This window comes from Hesperophylax consimilis, chromosome 24 (assembly GCF_061612785.1).
Source record: "Hesperophylax consimilis isolate HC1 chromosome 24, BYU_Hcon_1.0, whole genome shotgun sequence".
NCBI classification, from domain to species: Eukaryota; Metazoa; Arthropoda; class Insecta; order Trichoptera; family Limnephilidae; genus Hesperophylax; species Hesperophylax consimilis.
Window position 1 is genome coordinate 7,074,708 of NC_142859.1, and position 22,607 is coordinate 7,097,314.

General features: G+C 34.1%; 1 protein-coding gene across 1 annotated transcript in view; it reads right to left on the bottom strand.

Moving 5' to 3' along the window:
- mim (missing-in-metastasis) overlaps window positions 1–22,607 on the bottom strand; it is a 341,092-nt gene that overhangs the window by 91,555 nt on the left and 226,930 nt on the right. Inside the window, exon 3 of the mRNA XM_089646255.1 lies at window positions 13,962–14,023. Within this exon, the coding sequence (XP_089502381.1) occupies window positions 13,962–14,023 (62 nt within the window). The remainder of the gene's footprint in view (window positions 1–13,961; window positions 14,024–22,607) is intronic.

Sequence of the window (22,607 nt, forward strand, 5' to 3'; positions counted from 1 at the left end):
ACCACTCTCGTAAATTGCCGTCTCAACATAGGCGTTTCACACCTAGTGAGATGGGCAATAAGTCATTATTGTAATTAAATGTAATATTCAGAACAGGTTACTAAAATTAAATACTTGGGAATTATTTTTGACAGCAATTTGAAGTGGACAACAACATATAACCACTACAGCAAACAAACTAAGAAAATTCATTTACTTTGTTAGACAAACTCGCAACTTTCTCAACCCAAGCCAGCTCAAAACAATCTACTATGCACTTTGTCATTCTTTAATAGAGTATGGTATCATAGCATGGGGAGGAGCAAACGCTGCCGCCATTGATCCAATATCTAAAGCTCAGAAACTTATAATAAAGATTATCCTCAAACTACCAATCACAAGCAGCTCGGATGAAATCTTTAGAGAAATCTGTGTTGTGGACATTAGACAACTTTATGTCAAAAACATACTAGCATACCTCTTCAAACACAAAACTACTTTTGACAATGTCCAAACTGCTCGTGATACTAGAACCAAAGGACATAATCTCTTACAAATCCTTTTCGCTAAAACAACTTTTGGCCAGAGAAATTTTAGATACTTTGCAACAAGGCTATATAATGCTCTCCCACTAGCCATTAGACTGAACGAATATTTGTTTTGAAATATAAAACAGATGTGATCATCAGCCAAGACAGATCCAAGATCAAAATTTTTATAAAAATCCCCTCATAAGTTTCTACTAGATGCTGATTAATTAATTTATCATTTATTATTATTATTTATTATTTTTAATCATTTTTACATTGTCATTTAATGTTATGAAATATTATATGTATCAAATAATATGTAAACATTAATTTATGTACTCAATACGTCTGTCTCGACACAAGTTTATCCTAGTGAGACCGACATCGAAAAAAACCTATAAAAAAACTTTATATTGTTAATAAAAAAATAATGCAATAAATAAATAATCATTTTTAGCTATGTTTAGTGACAAGATCCGAATAGTCAGATACTTTGCGACCTTAAATTTCCCCATCTCCTACCCCTCCTCACTTTATTCTACCTCTGAAAACGCTTATTCAATAAACAAAAACAAACAGCGGAAACAATATATTGCAGACAAAACATCCATTCAATATTGACTATTATTTAACGGTAATTGTGTTTTAATTTGTAAAACGCAATATAATTTTTAAATACTTTGGTATTAAAAATATAATTTATTGAATCATGGGAGTAAGTTCTGCTATATTTGTTTAAAAACTAGATGAATTTAATTAAAAGTAAAAAAAAAAAAATTACCTACATATACCAACGTTCAATTAATGTAATAATAGCAACATTGCAGGCAGGAAGTTATAAAAAAATAGTATAAAATAACGTTGCTATCCGCGTATGTCTGTTATTGCGCTTAGTTCTTCTAAACTACACAACGAATTTTAATAGGATTTTTAATATCATCTAGAAAATTTCTTCCGGAAGGTTTATATATACAATACATGTATATTATACTTATAGAGTATAATATACATGTAGTAGAGAAAAGTCGATGTTTTGTAATGAAGTCGTAAAAAAAATATTTTCGCACGCTTTCATACTCTTCTATTATTCTGACTCTTGACATGGCCCGACTCAAGTATCTTCACTTGGTCGTGCCATGTCTTCCTCGGGCGTCCCCGACTTCTGCTTCCATTCACATTTGCATCATATATTCTTGGAGAATATATATGCAAATGTGAATTTAATTTAATTTTACAAAAACTTTATTTTTTTTGAATAATTTAAAAACACTAAATAAACCATTAGTGTTTGTCTTACTTTTAACAAATTGATTGATACTTCGATGCTTCTTAACTCATAAGGGAAATGAAGTTGACTTAAAAATTTAGTTTTTTTAAAACATATATAACATGAACTTGCAGTGTACAATGTGCATTGTTATATTCTTTCCTAAGATGTAAGCTGGTTCTTGTGTTCTAGGAAAGGGGTGCTAGTTAATATAAGAAAAAAACTGCACTTACAATGATAACAAAATATAAAAAGAAAAAAGAAACAAAGGAAGGATAAGTATTGAGAGACGTGAATAACATTTTTTTAAATTACGAAAGTACGTAAAGAATAAAACAAAGTGTGTTATAAACACTATTTACATGCATGATATAAAAAAATATCAAAGAAAATCTCACGTTATATGGTTTGGATATAAAATAAAAATGAGATGTTTCAGAAGACATACAAGTGATACAAGGTGAAACAATATATCCATCACCTGTATAACAATCTCTTGTCCAACTTTAACACGCTAATGTTAACATTTTACATATTGTAATATGACAGCAGATGGCCAGTGGTATATCTTAAAAAAGGGGTAAGGGACACAGAGTCAGGGTATTAGAGTACACAGGTATAACGCAACAATTAGGCCTGATTGCACCATAGAACCATAAGTTACCGCATTTTCAGAATAACACCTGGATATTTAAAAAATGGTCGAAGAAGACACCTGGTGAAGCCGTAAAGATTGACAAATGGGGGAATAATAACATGTGTGATAATTTCAAAATTTCAGAGAATCTATGGCCCAGTTGTTTCGCGGAAATTCAAATGTAACATCGTCATTAATTGGTCACTAAGCACCATTTTGTTTTTTGACAGTTCCCGTTAAATGAAGATTCTAAGACAATTTCAGTTTTTTCGTATTTTTACATGATTTTCTAGAATATTATAATACAAAAAATAATAAATGTATAATAAATATTCCACATTGAAGACAATATTAGTGTTTCTCAAACGATTTTTTTTAATGTAAAAATCATTATAAAAACGGGCGCATCTGGGTCTTTTAGTTTTTTCTGTTTCAAATATTCGTTTGAGAATCGCTAATATTGTCTTCAATAATAAAATATTACAATTTGAAATTATGTAATAATTAATAATGACAGATAAAAACTCCATTCCAAATATTTCTTTATGTATCTGACGCCATTAAATGGACCACAGCTTTTTTAGATTTAAAGCAAAATACCAAAAAATATTCATAGCATCACTATGGTGGCTAAACAAAAAAAAGTAACTGGAATTTAGCCAACATTATTGAAATAGAGTGAAGGGGGTTAATAATATGAGAAAGAGGAAGGTTGGGAAGTATCTGGCTATTCAGTTCTGATCACTAAACTCAGCTAAATCAATTATTTTTAAATTTTCGCCATTCTGCAATAAAATTGCGTTGCCACCGAGAAAAAGACCCCAAAGATAATATTATACCAAACTCATCCATATATCATACAAATTACTGGATTACCTCATTGTGGTCCAGTAATCACGATACGCCCCTTCTGTGTCTGATATCAGAAGCTGCGAAATGACTTCACATCTGCATATCTAATGGTAAAGCTGTCATTGTCGGTTAATTATGTCTGTACGCTACTGGTTATTCAACCTTTAAATAGTTACGACCTTCAGAGCAATGCACAATGCACATTCACAATTCATAGAGCTTTTGATCGCAACACAAAGAATCCTTTGTCGTTTCAAGGTTCTGCGCTCGATCAATAACTGCTTCTTCTTCCTTCTGGCGTTCAGCTTTGATCACACTATATCTATACAGGGTGTCCGGAAACTCGTAGTACAAGCGGGAAACTGGTGAATCTACATCACATTTGGAGTCGATTATGTAGTATATTTTTTTTTGATTTGAGCTTTCGTTATCGAGTAAATCGAGTTTGAAGTTGATTTTTTTTTTTTTTTTTTTCTTTTTTTAATCAAATTCTTATAAATTATTACTGAAGATCAAAGTACCCAACTAATTAAAACTATTTGAAAGTAAAACAAATGGAGAAACTCGGATTTGAAGCATTATTTTGAAATCACCCTTCATTTAACCCGGTGTAATCATAAAATATTTCTGCTCTGCAGGGTTAAAACATCTGTTGTTCAACCCTAAACACCAGAAAAAACTTTAACCCTAAAATAGCCGAAAAATATTTTTTTTTGGTTTTTTTTTTTTTTTGTGAAAATGCTCAAATCAAAAAACTTTATGTTTTTTTGGGTTCCCCATGTGGTGTAGATTCTCCAGTTTCCCGCTTGTACTACGAGTTTCCGGACACCGTGTATACATACTGTCAATATGTATTTCCACAACACATTTGCAGAAAGAACAGATCAAATCCGTGTCATACTAAAACATCTTCCGGTCAACGAAACTATTAACAAGCTCCACTTCTGTTTAATATTCCTAGAGATTATATTAAATCTTCCAATTCCTTGGTCAAATTTAAAAAGATTGTTAAGATGTTTGTGTTTACAGAGGATTGACATAATATTTTGTTAAGATATTTGTGTTTTCAGAGGATTGCCGTAATATTTTGTTAAGATGTTTGTGTTTACAGAGGATTGTCATAATATTTTTTATTCTTATCGTTTCTTAAATAATAAGATTTTAAAGAAGTTCTATTTGTAAGTGTCACCCTAGTTGTCATTTAATGTATTTCTACTTTCTTCTTGGGAATAATGAATAATTATTTATTTATGGTTCAAATATTGTTACAACGCACTCTCAAAGTACCAACTGACCACTCATGTAACACTGGTTTTTTTCTGTCTTGAAATATTTGTATGTATGTTGTGATTACTTTACGTTTGCTTCACCAAATGTGTTTCTCTCGATACATTAGTCCTAGTGAGGTTGATTTTTATGTGAAAAATTATGATTTATGTTCAGTGAGAAGCAATAAATAAATACGCCAAGCGCTATGCGGCAGGCCGAGACGTCGTGTGATGTATTACATTTGTTTATCTGTACACACTCATTCCTAAAATTGTATAAAATTTTCCAAATCAGCTCTAGTTTCGAAGATAGCTTATTTTCCATAGAAGGAAAAACTTTCAAATACCCATAAGGCGGCAGTAATGTTTTTTGGACTAAATAGATTAGAGAAGAGAATATATAAATTTAATGTATCTCTCAGTAGCAAGCAGAAACTTGTTGGAAAGCGAAAAATTATGTACTTCAAACTTATACTATAACCTTGCATTAAATCAAATAGCACGTAAACTAAAACAATAAAAAAATACTCATTGTTTACGTTCTGTCACCCTCCCGATAGGCATTAAAACACTATTTCCCACAAGAAAGGAAAGTGTTTGTGTGTTCTCCGGCAGACGATAAACACTATAGGCGGGTAACAGCCAAACAATGGGCGTACTACGTAATCTAATAATAGTAATCTCGATCAGTCAGGGATATTATCCGGCAGATAGGCTGGTATCAGGTTATTAGCGGCGCGGTTAGGTGCGTCTGCCTGGCGCTTTTACCGGGGAAAGTAGTATTACTTTTCCACGGTGTTAGAACAATGTTATGTTAGACTGTAGTAGGGTCAATGCATGCATGTGCGAGAATTTGCAGCGAACCCCGGTTATAAGGAAAAAAATATATTCAAATGACAGTGAAACCCGGTTATAAGGGTAAACATTTTACAATGAACTTTGTGGGATTTTTCGCACCACACTACACTATATTTTTATTTGTTTATCTGTTCCAATAACATTTATGAAGTGTAGGTAAGTAGGTAGGTGTAGGTAAATTGATAAAGCTCCTTTTAGTAATACTTTATTTTAGTTTATTTCTTACAGGATTTCAAATTATAACAGTATGCAAAATAGAATTTTTTTTCCTAATTATTCTACTACTCCATAATGTGAGCTCCAGGAGCTCGTGTTTATGGGAGAAGTACACACAAAAAGAAAATATTGCAAAAGGCGATGTGTAAACAATATTCAAAGTCTTATTAAATAACTACAAACGTAATTCAACACATAAATTATTATAAGTCAATATTCAAATTAACTACAAACACAATGCAATATTCAAAATAAATAAAAAAATAATTCAATATACACCATTTTAGAGAATTAGTATTATGACAATAGCCAAATTAAAAAAAATGCTAGATAGTATAGATTAAGTATTATTATTTATTAGTATATGTATAATATACGTTCACATTTTTTTACAGTGTGCCTGCCCTGCTAAGGATATCCTGATGTTGAGACAGGCGATTTTACAAATACATTTATTTTATCACTACACCCCAACTGTGCACAACATAAACAGCGTAGGTAACCGTTTAATGTCAAACATTTACTCAAGTCTCTTCGTACTCAAGGTTATCAGGCTTAGTTCACTCGGTTTTATTTTAAAGAAATTTATTGCTGAGCCCCGGTTACAGGTTATCAAACTATTCTAATTTCGGGTAACTAGATTTTGTGGAGTTCTATTTTTATTCGGCGCTGTTCGACTTTGAAACTTCAGCCGAGAAACGACTCAGCGAATCCCCGTTATAGCGCCGCCAAAACTTTGAAATAGATTCGCGGTGCGGTAAGTGGCGTCCTTATCTCTAAACTTAAAACTTTCTGAACGTTCGTTATCTTCCTACTGAAGCAGTTCTGAAATCAGGAAACTAAGTGAACCCCTGGTATGACGAAATTTGGAATGGACATAAAGGGTTAATGCAGGAAATTTTAAATGAATTCTGCTGAATGCAGTAGTTGGTAACAAAGGAGGCAAGGTTGTCAGTCCACAATCGAGTTCTGATAGCAACCCTGACGTGCGACAGTGAGATATGGAACTGGTAATAAAGAACGAAATTATAATGAAATATGCGCAACATATTATTATTATTATTATATATTGATGCGAGCATAATTTAAAAATGAAAGAAAGGGGACGCTTAGATTTAAAGTGATTTATTATTGAGGTATTAGGTTGCGATACCTCCTTCATTAGCCAACGTTTTGGACAGCATTACATTGTCCATCATCAAGTGGGAGGAGTTGCGATGGGCAGTCCGTTATAGCCAGTACTAGCCAAATACTTTATTGAGAAATTTAAAGAAGTGGCACAAATGACACAGCTTCGGATGTTCCTAAAGTATGGTGGCGCTACGTCGATATCTTCGCCATTTAGCTTCACGGAACAGAGAAACTGAACGAAATCCTTGACCATATTAATTCACTTCACAGCAAACTTAAGTTCACTATGGAGCTAGAAAACCAAGATAGAATCCTACCTTTTCTAGACGTGGAGGTAATGCGAAAAGAAGATGGTAGCCTATGGCACACCGTGTATAGAAAACCAACTCATATGAATCGGTATATAAACGCTGAAAATCCCAACCCCGCGCAGAAAAGAGACTAATCCATACGTTTGTGACCCGAGCAACACATTTTTTCGCATGTCGAACATTATATTTATTCGGACAAATGCACCTGCGGGAACGTGTGTTAATATATATTCTATAATACATTATAGGAAATGGTCATGCAGTCACATTTTTAACAGTAATATTCCTCTGTGCATGTTTTGTTTAGGTTAGCATCGCATTATACGTATTATCGAGGTTTCACTATAATGCAATTTATATTAAAATATGTAATAAACTAATCCGAGCATGATATTGAATGTGCCGCCATCGTTCCAGTATCTTATTTTCGTTTTAAAATATGCGTGAGGAACAGGACGAACCAGCTCTCGCTGGGACTAGTTTATCTGATGAATGCCACTTGCATTCCGATAATTTCTATCAAAATATGCACAAACAATGTTGGATAACTATCACGCTATAAGGTAGCTTATTGCGTGTCAAATACACGATAAATTGGAGTAGAAATAAAACAAGACGACGCAAGAAAGTGAAAACGGAGCAATGTGGTGCTCAATCCCATCCGCCCGCTCCTCCGTACAAAAGAATGACAGCACTGTTAGTTTACAAACGCATTATACGTATTATCGAGGATTCACTGTGACGCAAAGTGATTTCTGAAATGATACTTACATTCCAATAATCTTCTATCAAACTATGCACAAATAATGCAGGATAACTATCACGCTGTAGGATGGCTCGTTGCGTGTCAATTACCAGCTGAATGGCATCACGCCGACTCTATTCATGCAGAAACATTCGCATACCAAGAATACCTTCTATAGAACACTACAATTGGGAAATTGAATTGACGGATTGATTGGTCGGTCGCTGGGAAAAGTTAAAGCGAATGAACTATATTCAATCCTGTGGTGCATCAAAAGTTTTTTTTAATGTGAATCTACATATATTTTCGAATGACAAAACACATACAGCTAAAAAAAGTATTTTTAATAAACTAACGAACTGACCATCAGGCCGCTTCCCCGTTGTAGGCTAAGGATGGACCGCCAAACATCTTATCTCGGTGGTCTTGGAACACACTCCTTGCTTCAGTCACATTCATACATCGTCTCATACATGACTCTTGACATCGCGACATAAGTATGGTTTCTATAAAAATGATCTAAGAATAAGCAAAATCGTGATAAAACCATTCCAAAGTAATCGATTCATTGATATTTTATAGGTACGTAGTTACTACCCGGATTCGTTCGGGTTTTCATCACATTTTTAAGAATTTAATGGAAATTTCCACTGAAGAGGTAACCTGATTGACCCGGCGTTTCCGATTTTTTTTTTGAATCCCAACTGCTTCCAACAGTCTGTAGCCAGTGAGACTATGGCAACCCCAATTCGGGCTGTGAGGCTGAAGGTAGTGGGGTGGGGAATGAGTTGGGGAAGAGAAAGGTGAGGAAGTACCTGGCTATTCAGATTTGGCCACCAAACACGGCCAAAACCATTTCAAACCAATGGTGGTCTTACACCAGGACGATACTGAGAGTATCTTCCATTCTGGAGCGTGCAAATATACTATATGATTAATTTGTGAAATAACACAAATCAATCAAATAAAATTTACTTACGCACGCCGGTATTTGAACCCGCGACCACCAGCTTGCTAGTCGAGAGCCTTATCCCTCGACCACGTAGGCCATCAATATATATTACAAATATATAGATATTATAAATGCTGACAAATATAGAAATTATTTTTTGAACATGTAATTATTTTTACTGATCTTGGAGTCAGAATGTCTGAATGTGAATTGGCGACATCAGTTATTTATCAAATCGGTTTAGATAGACTTCTAGGGATTACATATTCAGTGGTTATTTCGAAACTAAATACATAGTTCACGATGGAAATTAAGCTGCAAGTGTTTTGACAGAAAAACAAATGCAAATTTTACTCCGCCAGAGCTAATCTATAAAGTGTTTAGTTGGAAACACAAATAGATTTTATACTTTATAATTAAGATTCGAATAATCAAATTGCTATAATTTTTACATAAAACATTATTTTACTTAAAAATTAAAAAAAAAAAACAAATTGGTTCGACTGAGGATTTAACCTTCCTACCCAGGAACTGGAGGCTACAACTCTATTAATCTCGTGAAATGCTGATTGTGCAGGACAAAAATTTATTTCGTATTTAACGAAAAAATTTGAAACGAAAAAAATTTAAACGCAAAGAGATGTTTTTAACTAACTAACTAACAAACCATCACGCCGTTTCCCCGCTGGGATAGGCAAAGAGGACAGACCGCCAAACAACTCGGTCTTGGCACACACTTCTTGCCTCATTCACATTCATACATCGTCTAATACATACTCTTCTATTATTCTGACTCTTGACATGGCCCAACTCGGGTATCTGATTCACTTGATCGTGCCATGTCTTCCTCGGGCGTCCCCGACTTCTGCTACCATTAGCATTTGCATCGTTCCTTTCTTCGCTCATTCGCTCTTCATGCCCAAACCATCTAAGCTTTCCTTTCTGTGAGATGTTTTAAAAATGTTTGTTTTAGTATTAAGTATTCCCTCGTATTGGAGAGAGTTCGCAAGAAGTTTCTGAGATTTCTCTACATATACCCATGGCTAAATCGGAATGAACCATCTACGTGTCAGAAATCGGAAGGGATTTACACATTGCTAATATTTCGTCAGACTGATTCTTTGATGGTTTGAAAACTCGGCCATCATAGAGAGTATTCATTTCTGTGTTCCCATAGACATAGACTGTTACTATCTCCCAGCCTGCAGGACTAACATGACAATGGTCATGACGGTTGGGAGATAAATCTTGCTGTTGAACAAAATCAATTCGAATATCGACATATCCTTTTATCATTGAAGCTGCCAGCTAAGAGTATAGTTGATACCTACATCACATATTTACCTAAAATTTATTTAAAAACATATTTTAAAATTAGTTTTTGAAATTATTTGAATGTTTCGAAATATCAGACATCCAAATTGTAATCGTGGTCGTTCATTTTCATAATCCAAATCACTGTCAACCATTTCCTAACGGTTTTCGAAACATGATTCAATTATTAAAATGATACGGAAATGATTATATTGTAAATTGACAGAAGGGTGAATACAGGAAATTGCCTATTGGGGGACTGAATGCGGTAGTCGCTAATAAAATCTTATCGAATGAAGCGAGGCTGGCAGCGCGCATGGGAGTTCCGATGCCAACACTGATTTTATTGCAATTATGCATGAAGCTTGCACAAAAAGGATAGAAAAATATTTTATAATTTTTTTTATTTTTTAAGTGAGTACTGCACAGTCCCAACTGATCTTAACCGTCTGGAGCCAGTGATACTACGGCTTCCCAAATTGGGGTATGTTGCAAGGCTGAAAGTAAGTGGGACAGGGAAGGAGACGGGGAATAGGAAGGTATATGAGTATCTGGCTATTCAGATCTGGTCATCAAACACGGCTAAAGCTATTTTAAGTAACGTTTCAATTCTGGATGGTGGTCTTTCATCAGGGCGATACTGAAAATATCTACCATTTTGGAACATGTTAAATGAATCATTTAAATTATATTTACTTGCGCCTGTCGGGATTTGAACCCGTAACCATCTTCGCAGCCAAGGATCGTAACAACTCGACGACGGAGACCATCGAATGCATATAATAAGGAAGAACGTGGAACGTTCGAGTAATATGAATTTTTTTACGTGGATACATATTTAAAAAAAATTAAAGTATTTACGCACAGTATTTGCAGCTCTTTTCAGAGTATTATTTTAAGAATGGCCCTAGCTTTTTCAGTAAGCAGATCCGAATACCCAGCTACTTCCCTACCGTCTTCTTACAAGTGCTTCCTTCTACTTCCCTACCTTCTTCTTACAAGTGCTTCCTTCTACTTCCCTACCTTCTTCTTACAAGTGCTTCCTTAGGTTTTTTTACATTAGCTCCACACAGGAGACCCTGAGGAAAACAATTCCCCATGGCCTATGCCATCTTTTGGGTGGGTAGGAATCTGGAGTCAATATGTCCAGGAGTGACTGAAGGCAAGGTTTTCATTTTTTACTCCAAATTATTTCAGGAATCAATTGTTAAAGTAAGTCAGGTACATCTCTTATCACCTGTACATACATTTATTTATCCAGAATTAACGGCACAAGTACCTTTTACATAAATAATAGTTATTGACAGTTATAGTACAATATAGAAAGAAGAAAAAAAAAGAAAACATATAAGATCATAAAAGTAAATAAGACAAAAGAAAAAAATAGATTAGTAAAAAGTTGGCGAGAGAAATGAAGAAGAAACAAAAACAAAAACATAAAACCCGTTATGCACTGACCTCGTTAAAATATGCAAATATGTTTTATACTTCAATAGAGGCATTTTACAAACATCAGCTATCATAGCATAAGAGTCACCAATGGTGTGTAATCTATTCATAATAGAATTGTAGCCTGAAACCTTAGTATTATTGTCACAATAATACGTACTAGAGTAATTAGGGTGATCTAATGGTAGGAACATGAAAATGAATCAACCATATATTAAGTGTTAATGCAATAACAAAGATATAAGATTAACTCCTTTTGTGAATTTAACGATAAAAATTTACTAACAAATGACTAAAATAGTTAAAATACCCAGAGATCGTAAAATACTAAGATTCCCCTTAATCAAAATGAATTGAAACCCTTATTCCATACTACCAGATATGACTTTCTACCTTTTTCATTCCGATCCCCTTATTTCGCTGGGAGAGTACAGATGAAATAATGGTTCATGTCCGCATTACAAGAAATTGTAGAGACCTACGAGTACTACAGTATCGTTAAAATATACTATAAGACGAAGCTGGCTGATGTAACGGTTTCGGAAACAATGCAGGAACATTCAGAGAGAGGGGAAACAAAGCGAGCCATGATCGTAATAATAATCCACAAAAAATGGGTCATAGCACGAACCAGTTCTGGGGCGAGTGAGTGGAGTGATACTTTACTTTCTAATACTTTTTTTTTAAAATAATTATTTCCATCACTTTATTTACTCCGTGGTTGAGTTGTTACGATCCTTGACTGCGAAGAAGGTTACGGGTTCAAATCCCGACAGGCGCAAGTAAATATAATTTAAATGATTAATTTAACATGTTCCAAAATGGTAGATACTTTCAGTATCGCCCTGGTGAAAGATCACCATTCAGAATCGAAACGTTGCTTGAATTTCTTTAGCCATGTTTGGTGACCGGATCTGAATACCAGATACTTCCCCACCTTCCTTTTCCCCATCTCTTTCCCCTCCTACCTTCAGCCTCACAACGTACCCCAATTGGGGATGCCATAGTGTCACTGGCTCCAGACGGTGGGACTCTTGGGCGATTTCACATTAAAACATTCTTAGAGGCATTCAGAACTCTCCAAGGGATGCAGCAGCGATGAACATAGTGATAACACATTGTATGAAATGGATAGTTTGAGGCATCCAAAACGAACTTTCTTAAAAAGATCAAATACTTTCTCACAACATTTAGTAATAAAAGAACGTAGCGCAATAAGCCATGAATTTTACGAAGTAGTGGTGCTGAGATGAACAAAGTTCACGGGAACGAGTGAGAACTTAAACAAAGAGCGAACGCCTTAAAATATTAAATAATATCTAAAAGCGTACAATTTAATGAAAGCTCGAAAAATTCCTAAGATGACCGCGCGGTTTTACGAGGTTTTAATCGCCTGTAATCAAAACGAGTAATATCCGTTTCGGGATATTAAGAGAAGAAAGGAGGTGGGTTTGGAGATTGGAAATGAAATCTCAAAAGAGATTAGGGCGAGATTAAATAATAATTAGTAGAAATTTAAGAGTTGGGGAATATATTTTTAAATTAGACTTGCATCCCAAAGTGAAAATGAGTGGTCGTTTCTGAATCTTTACTAGAAAATATTATTTTTGTTTTAAAAAATAACATTTGAACGGTGAGTTCTGGCTGTACGAAATTTGCAAATTTAAAAAGGAAAGTAAGGATATGATGTTCTGGGAGGGAAAATGGTGTGAGGGTTGGGTAAGAATAAATAAATATGTTCGATATTTTTTAAATGAAAACAAGATTGCAAAAGAGTGTTCATCGTCCATTTGTATAATAAAAATTAGTTCACAGAAGCTGGGTGTACTGTACAGGGCCGGCAGATAATTTAATAGAACACAACTGCTGTACCTTGTACAAATCGCAAGTGCGTCCCACTGTTGAATTTGGCAGCCACCTCTGGTCTGGAGCCCCAAAATACCTGAAAAGAACCCTTTACTCTCTGCAGAAACGGAGGTCCGTTTGATAGATTTCCCCATCTTAACAGGCGAATTACAAGCCTTAGAGCACAGGCGTCAGGTGGGTATGCTATCCTTGTTCTACCGGTATTACAGTGGAAGATGCTCCGAGGAACTATGCATCATCGATCCCTTCAGCACCAGTGCATAATCGGGAAACACGCCAAACGCACGCCCAACATTTGTCACATGAGAACGAGTCGCTCCTACCACTCGTTCTTGAGTTCAACAGCTCGGCTGTGGAACTATTTGCCGGCCTCTGTCTTTCCTCCCTCCTAAAACATGGGCCTCTTCAAGACCAATGTTCACTCCTTCCTCTCCTCAAAAAGACCCTTCACACAGCATCCCCAGAGATGACACAGGCCCTAAGGAAAATCATTTTCCTGTGGGCCTCCTGTGTGGAGTTAACGTAAACACAAATAAAAGTTAATCTATTTGTAAATAAGTTTTAATAAAGATAAGGTTCTACTTACTTCAAAACTGTGTGAAGCTTCGAAGCCTTGGCTATGAAATCCTCCCAAATCGGTGTCCCATTCTGTAACAAAGAAATAAATATTAATATACAATATGGCAATAATTCAAGGCACGTCGTGTCGGAATAAACAAGTATCCAATATCAGTAGAAAGCACGTACACAACTAGGCATGACACAATAAGGAAGGGAGGAGTAAATATAAGGGTGTGATTGCTACTGTGGCACTAAACTCACTCTCATTCAAAACTCACAACAATATTATAACATTTAAATCTTTAATAAAAAGCTGGGATTTATTTTTGACCACTTTAGTTTAACACCTAAAGTTTTTTTGTATATAAATCAATATTTTGCATCGTAGATTAGTTTTTAATATTCTCCAGATGAAGGAAGGGTTATTGAAGGTATTGAAGTGAAAAAAAATACCTATATGTGTTTTTTTATTGTAAATTATGAAGAGCCACAAAGTTAATGCTTTTTACAAATACAAAATATAGGAGTCGGAAATTTAAAAAAAATGTACTGACATCAAATACAGCCTGAAACACTACATATTTATAATTACTTCATATTATACTGCTAAATTTCAATATGTAAATGAAATCCTCAGTACTGGAGATCCCAGTAAGGGTATAGTTATATACATTTGTTACAAAAAAGGAAGATAAAAAACATTTATTATTATTATTATTGCCCTAAAAGGAGGGGATTTTCACTCCGTGGAAATTTACAAATATTGCGAGCTACTAAGAAATTGCTGTTATTATTGCTGAGTGTAGTGCAGTCCTGTGTTAACTCGTTCCTTTGGCATTTCATCTGTCTGCAAATTTGTTTGTATGTTCCGTTTCCGGTTCAAGATGTTTGCCGTGTTGGATACTACCTTTTTATCCCGCCAGAGTTCGAATGGGCGTGGATTTTACAACGAGCTATCAAATCAGTATTATTGTAGGTACCTACATGCCTGAAGAAAGTTTAAACAATGAATTGTCATTGAGATATCGAAGTTTTTTGGACGAATTGTATAATCGCTTATTTGAAATATATTTTTTATAGTTTAAAACTAAGTAGATAGGTATTTAAGTACCTACTTATAAATCTTATGCTTTCAGAGGAAATATTGGTTATGATTAAAACAAAAAAAATCATCTTTAGGAAACAAATAAATTATAAATCGATATTTTGTCGAAGGATCTGTAAACAAAAACCAAATGTAAACATAAACAAACGAAATTAAAACATTAACAATGAAAATTAAAACATTAGCATGAACAACCCAGTGAAAATTGTAAAAATTAATGTGTTTAAAATAATTGCATTAGAAGTTATTAAACAAGAGAAACTTGGAAACATATTTTTTGGACGCGAGGGATTTGGATTTTTATATAAAATATTGCAAATTAATTAAAAAATTTCAAATTATTCTTATTTCGGTTAAAAATCCCACTGCAGGCCTTTAACGAATGAATTAACAGGTTTCCTAATAAACTATCATTTTGCTTTTTAATATTTATATTTCATCGTGGTGTGCTATCAAGACATAGGCAGGTGCATGAACACGCATTCAGATATACTATGAATGTACTAAAATTTTATCGGGAAACGGCATGACATCCCGTTTTTAACAGGATTTTAATAAATCAGCAACACTATTTTTTCTCCGCGTGATCAGATGACAAGCATATCATATGTAACATAACATAGCAAAGTTTTAGTAAGATGCACATAAAAATGGGTGACCGGATAACTCGTCAAAATGACAATTCAACACACCTTTAAAATGTGATATAAAGTCATGAAAAGTGATGAAACAAAAACTAGATTAAATTAGGTCACGTTTGTTAGGTTTAGAGGTTAGTTATTTTTTTCAAGGTTTTAATGACTCTTATGTTTGCTTAACTCAAATGTAAATTGTTAACCTCATACAGTCCTGGTGAGGTTGATTTTTATGTGAAAAAAAAGTGTTTTATGTATAGTGAGATGCAATAAATAAATAAATGACTTTATATCACTTTTTAAAGGTGTGTTGAATTGTCATTGTGTTGAGTTATCATGCAACCGCCATCAAATGATGTGAAGAGAGTTTGAAACAACCAAACCTTAGCAGTCAATCAGTTTAATTGCTAAAACTGTCTTACGACAAAATTACCTGTGTGACCCTGAAAACAAAACTTTGAAGCGATATCAAAATAAATTTATAAGCAATTAAATACCGTTTATTCCTACAAACGTGTACCAATGAGGCCATTAATAAATTAGCAAGTTTTTTTTGTTGTTCAAAAAAACAAGATTTACTTCATTAAATGAAACATTTCAAACAAAAGATACAATCCCAAAATTGCATTCACACCACGCCTCTAAAATGTCAGTGATTATATTGTTCATTAAAACCTAGTTACATTTTAGTTAAAATTCGTTCCAATTCTCCCACGAATTAAAGATCCGTGACTTTTTCACACGATCGGACGTGACATGCTTTACAAAAAGCGGACGGCGAATCGGTGGACAAAGAAATGTATCGGATAAGCAAAGGTCAAGAACAAATGCCGCTAATAAATACACAATCGCTGGATGCGAATAAAAATAATATCATGATATTACGGTGTTCCGGATTTGGGCGGTTTATTTTGTGCCAATGCCGAGATTATTAAGCGTTGCAAAAAAATGTACATTATTTTCTTGTGGTTATTGGGTTTTTTGCGTTGTTTAGTAAAATGCATAGGTAATCGATACATAAATAACGTTATGCAATAAAAAGAGACAACGCCCGATTTGGTGTTTGACGGGTCGTTTTTTAAAATTAAGGAATCGGTCACTACTCTTTGGAAAGAATCAATTTTATGTTTAGAAGGATTATTATTTATATATCATACGTTAATATTTATGTATAATAATCGAAAAATCTGACGGAATTTTAATCGATCATATTTAACGGATCGATTATGTTCGTGTTGCATTTATTACCCCTGAATTTCTACACATAATTTTTTTTCATGTTCCTGGCAGGAGAGTTAAGAGACAGTATCTAACGTAGGTATATTATTATACATTCTTCCAAAGATACAATACCCTAAACTAAGACATAAGTGAAGAAGGCGTGTACACAAATATTCGGCGAGCGGCCCAGCGTATTGGACGGGCGTAGCTACGGTCGAATTTACCCTAGCAGGCCTAGAAAGTGTGATCTTTCCGCGGGGTTTATTTTAGTTCATTATTATAAAAGTATTACTAAAATCTTAGATTTTCTAACTATGTTATTTTTGAAAATAATATCTATACATTTTTTATGCCGAAACGTTAATTATATGAAATTCTCTCGATAAAAAAAATCTCAAATTAAGCTCCGAAATTATTAAAAACGGGTTTTGTTCTGTTATTTAATATGTTATAGGGACAAAAAATTCATAGTGTATCTTTAAATGCAACTAAAGCATTTTTCGAGAAATTTTTGCTCTATTTCAAACGAGTCGTGTTTTATTAAATATTTTCACCATTTTCGCTTAATTATTATCCTTTTTTTAACCGTTTGGGTGCCAATCGTCCATTCGTGTTTTAACGAAGATTGCCGATCGTCGATTTCCGTCGATTGCGTCAGTCGTGTTCTGATTCGCGCGTACGTCTGTACGTAAAATTCTCATTTTTTCGAAACGCCTGGACTTCGGGATCCTCCTCCGCGTGATTCTAAACCAATATTCTTTAATAAAACACCGAAAAAATCATCGAAATCCTTGAAAATTCAAAGAATTTATGGGGTTTTAAAAAAATATATAGTTTCATAAAAAATAATGTTTTTTTGGTGGCATTTTACAAGCAACTGTATGAATTTTTTTGGCACTCAAACGGTTAATATTAGCACGCTCCCTCTAACATTCGAATTTACATATCTTTCTTTCAAACCATCTTTGAACGCTTACTACGGGGCCTTAAGTCTGCTTTATTAATATTATATATAAATAACTTACATCCGTGGGGTATAGGTAAAAAAAAAATATTATAGTTAAGAATTCAACGGAATTAATTAAAATGAGAGTTACGAGCAAACCCCCGTTATTGGTCTTGTGTTATGTCGCCTTATATTCTACAACGAGTGCATGATGTTTATCGAGCTTACTGATAGAATAAAGAATACCAACAGTTATTCAAGGTTTAATTTTAGTGTCATAAAACGTTTTATTTTAAGAGTTATGTTTGAGTTTGAGCATTTCTATCAATCATTCAATTTCATTACCATAATTCAACTAGGAACAAAAACAAACACCTACGTACATAAATCGCACACACACCGATTGCAAATCATATCATTAGCATAAACAGTTAGGGTTATTCATTGTACGACCCGGTACGATAATAAACGCAGACATCGGCCGCAAGAATTATAAAGAGCAAAACCAATGGATAACACTTACCTTTTATTCTTATCACAGAAGTGAGAATGAACCTACGAGAGATTATAGGTCGGTAATAATAATATATGCGTAACCCATTGAACCAATGGCAAAGAAGAGACAAACTGATATTGAACAGTTTCAGATAAGGAAATTCTTGCTTCAACAGATAGTTAATTTCATTGGTCTCTCTGAGGGCTAGAAGTCGAAATGTTTTAAATTGGCGAGATCAAGATTTGACGGCCTCCGTGGTCGAGGGGTAAGACTCTCGACTAGCAAGCCGAAGGTCGCGAACTCAAATCCCGGCATGCGCAAGTAAATAATATTTGATAAATTTGTGTTATTTCACAATTTATTCATTTAAAAATAATATACTTGCGGCACGTTCCAGAGTGGATCGCCTTGGTGTAAGACCAATATTAAGAATTGAAACGTTGCTTAAAATGGCTTTAGCCGTGTTTGGTGACCAGATCTGAATAGCCAAGTACTCCCCCACCTTCCACATAGTCTTACGTCTCATTGGCTACAAACGGTTGGGAGCAGTTTGGACTCTTGTGTGCGGTATTCAAATAAAATTATAGATATCAGTTTTCTTTCAATAGAAATATGTAGATAACAAAATTATTCAAATATAGATAACACTTCTTGGGATTATAGTTCAGTCTACAGAGCCAATGTAGCATAATAATGAATTATTAATGTTCATACCGACGTAGCTCAATGTTTTCGTGCAGCTGACCGGCAATCAAGGTGCGGGTTCAATTCCCGTCGGGGGCATTTATTTTTTTTCGGAAGATTTTTTCTGTTTATATTTGTGTTTAAGGCGATGCACTACGTGGTGTAATATTTTGAATAGAGCCGCTATCAATAACACACCTTACGTAGATGGCGATAAGGCTTAAATTCCCGCTTAACATCATCCACCTGTTTCGATTTATGCAAAAAAAAAACATGGCCAAAAAGTGCCGTTTATTTTATTTTGTGAATGTTCAGGCACAAATATTTAAAAAAATTTCGATCATTTTATAAATAACTTTATTTGGCACATTATAAAATAAAACCATAACCGAAGATGGGTTGGTAAGTAGGAGATTTTGAACTTTAAAGCAGTTTTCATAGGCTTTATACATTATTTTATCTGGGCTTATAAAAAGACTTATCTAAAAAATACTCGATTAATCCAGAGGCCAGGATGTATTCTACTCGCAGTATTTAATTAAAGCATCTGAAACATTTCTAGGCGACCAAATTTTCAAACCAAAAACACATGATTTTACATTACTACGTAGTGCATCGCCTTAAGGCCAATAATTATTGCATTTAATAATTTGTTATTCTTTGTGTTTTGCATAAAAACTTTGTCTTGTAAACATAAGTTTATCTTTAATAAAATAATTATTAATGTATGGAGCAGGAAAATTGTCGACACAATAAAATGACACATCGGACTCGTAAAAACCTTTTAAGAATGATAAAAACTTTATAATCTAGGAAACTATATGTACAACTGCCTGAAGATGAACCCCGTGTCAAGTGCAAAGAGTTCAGGGGTCTGTGATGCTGTTCAGCTTCTGATTGGAGTGGAAGAAGATGATTTCTCAGTAGGGCTAACCGAGGATGAAAACAAAATAATTAACTTAAAATATGATGAAACCCAGAATTGAGTAAAACGTGAAGGTAGAATAGTAGTATGCTAATATAATCTGTAGTTCAGAGACATCTGCACAGAAAGGGGAACAAATAGAATTGGGATTATTCATCAGCATTTTTATCTACACATTTATTACCTTACACAAAAATAATCCACAAAAGCAAATGTAGCAATCATCCATACTCTTTGGTAGCAATAAAGCCGAAAAAAGAAACGCATTTTCCCTTATGTCATCGTAAAAAAACAACATCTATCTTGTTATGATATATTGGGAGGTTTTCTCTTATTTTTACTCACGCATTTGTATGGCAAATCTGGACAATGAAATGGGATATTTTTATAGTATGGCAAAGTCATGAATGTTATCTGGAATGATGTATTGGATAATTTAGTTCGGTTAATATAATTTATTTTAAAAAATACATATGACAATGGAACTTTTATAAGATATCTTTGCAAAACAACGTAACTACAAAGACATTCTGATTCTTGGTGAAAATTTAGATGGCGGAAGGCATCGCAAATGGAAGAAGAGAAGAATGTTGCTGTTTTGTTGTTCACAAGGTATTTAGTAAATGTAAACAAATAAATAAATAGCAAGCAATAAAATAATAAACATAAATTAAATGCAAAAATCAGTCATTTTAAAATGCTAATTTAAAATGATATATCAGTCATTTTAAATTATTAAATTTAAATACATGTAGGATTACGAAAGATTTTTTAAATATTTATGTTGAGGGATCAGTAGGATTTATAGGCCCTGTTAGGAGTTCTACCAAGCCGAACCCTCCGATATGAAAATATCTGGAGTCGGTGAATTATTTTCCCATTTGATCTCTGGTGGGTTGACGTGTTGTTCTTGTATTTTTTTGTATTTATATAATGCACTTGCATAATGTTGATTGACTAGATGATCATTTGTGGAAAAGTGTGTGGAAGGGTTTAGTTTTTCCTATAGGGAAGATTTAACCCGGACATAAAGTCGGAAAGTATTATAAAAATTAGGTACCATAAAATCATTATTATGTTTCTTGATCGTCCTATCATAAAAAATATTACTAGAGTACACCTAAAACTTAAAGTTAAATGCAGCATTTGCACAAATTTCAATGGAGAGAAATAACGTGAATTTAAAACAAAAAATAAATTAGTCCAAAACCGAAAAAAACCGAGAGCGCATGCGCAAATCACAAAAATCGGAGAACTTTTCATTTGTGCCCGACCATCCGCGATATTCTAACGATCCAGAAGGCAGTTGTCTAAAGATCACACCCTGAAAATGTTGACTTGATAAGATACTATTCGTGTTTAGCATTAAATTACAGACAAAACGTGTAATGCCAGAGTGCCCTTGTCGAATAATCGTGTTGGCCAAAGCAAAGTATCTTTCATTCATTAGATTCCTTTAATTCAGTGCTTGGCCGGATATCAATATAAGCCATTTACATTGTTTCAGTGCTGCAAAACACAGCATAAATGCATTGATCTCTGCAATATGACCGCAATACGACGCGGATGCATACCCTTCCAAGCTCTACTTCTCTCGGCGGTCGCTCGTTTCTCCATTAGCTACCAACCAACGGTGGTGCAAGTCACTCCATCGCGTGACACGGACCCGAATATCTCCACCATCATCTTCATTATTTGCAGTCATCTGCATTGCATTAGGTTAGTATTTATTATTTGTGTGCATTCAGCGGGCATCTGATTGTGCAGCGGCCGTGTAGGCACGGTTTTTGCTACACCACTGGTGCAATCGATGCGAAGCGGAGCAACAGCCAATGATTAATGGTGACTGACGTTAGACGACATTAATCAATATAATGGTGTTCTGATTCTTTTTATTTATTTTACAAAACAGCCAACAAGCACAGAGTGGGTTTAAATCTTATTGCATAATACAGCTAACTTTGAAAATTATGTACATATATCTCTAAATAGTATAAAGTAAAGTCGCTATCCGCGTCTGTTTATTTGTACGCTTAATTCTTTTAACCTACGCAACGCATTTTGAGTTTTCACTATCATTGAGAGAATTTCTTCCGGAAGGTTTATATATATATAATACAATCGTATTATACTTATAGAAATCAGAGAAAAGTCAAAAGAGTACACGTCAGCTAGTACTAACTAAAAAAATGTATAAGTATCAACGAAATAGCCGTCCAATGGATCGAAATTTATTTGACAAATAGCCCACAATTTATTAGAATCAATGACAAAACTAGTGACCAAGAAACATTAAATGTTGGTGTTCCACAGGGCACGGTTCTCGGACCAATATTATTAATTTTGTGTGTAAATGACACTTTTTTGTTCAACCACTACACGAATAAATAAATTAGATAAACCGGTATATAATATCATCCCAAATTACAACAATATAATTAATTGTAAAACAATATTAATTATATTAAAAAAAATAATATGAATAAGGTAAACATAGAGAAAACAATAAAAATAGTAGATTGCGATCGAGATTCTACTCGGAACTTTCTTGCCGATTGCGCTACCGACGCAAATTTTGTACTCTTATTTCTTGAAAATCACTAACATCGTTTCGAATGAATTTTTTCTATTCCTTTTTTCCTCCAGGGGTTTGAACCAG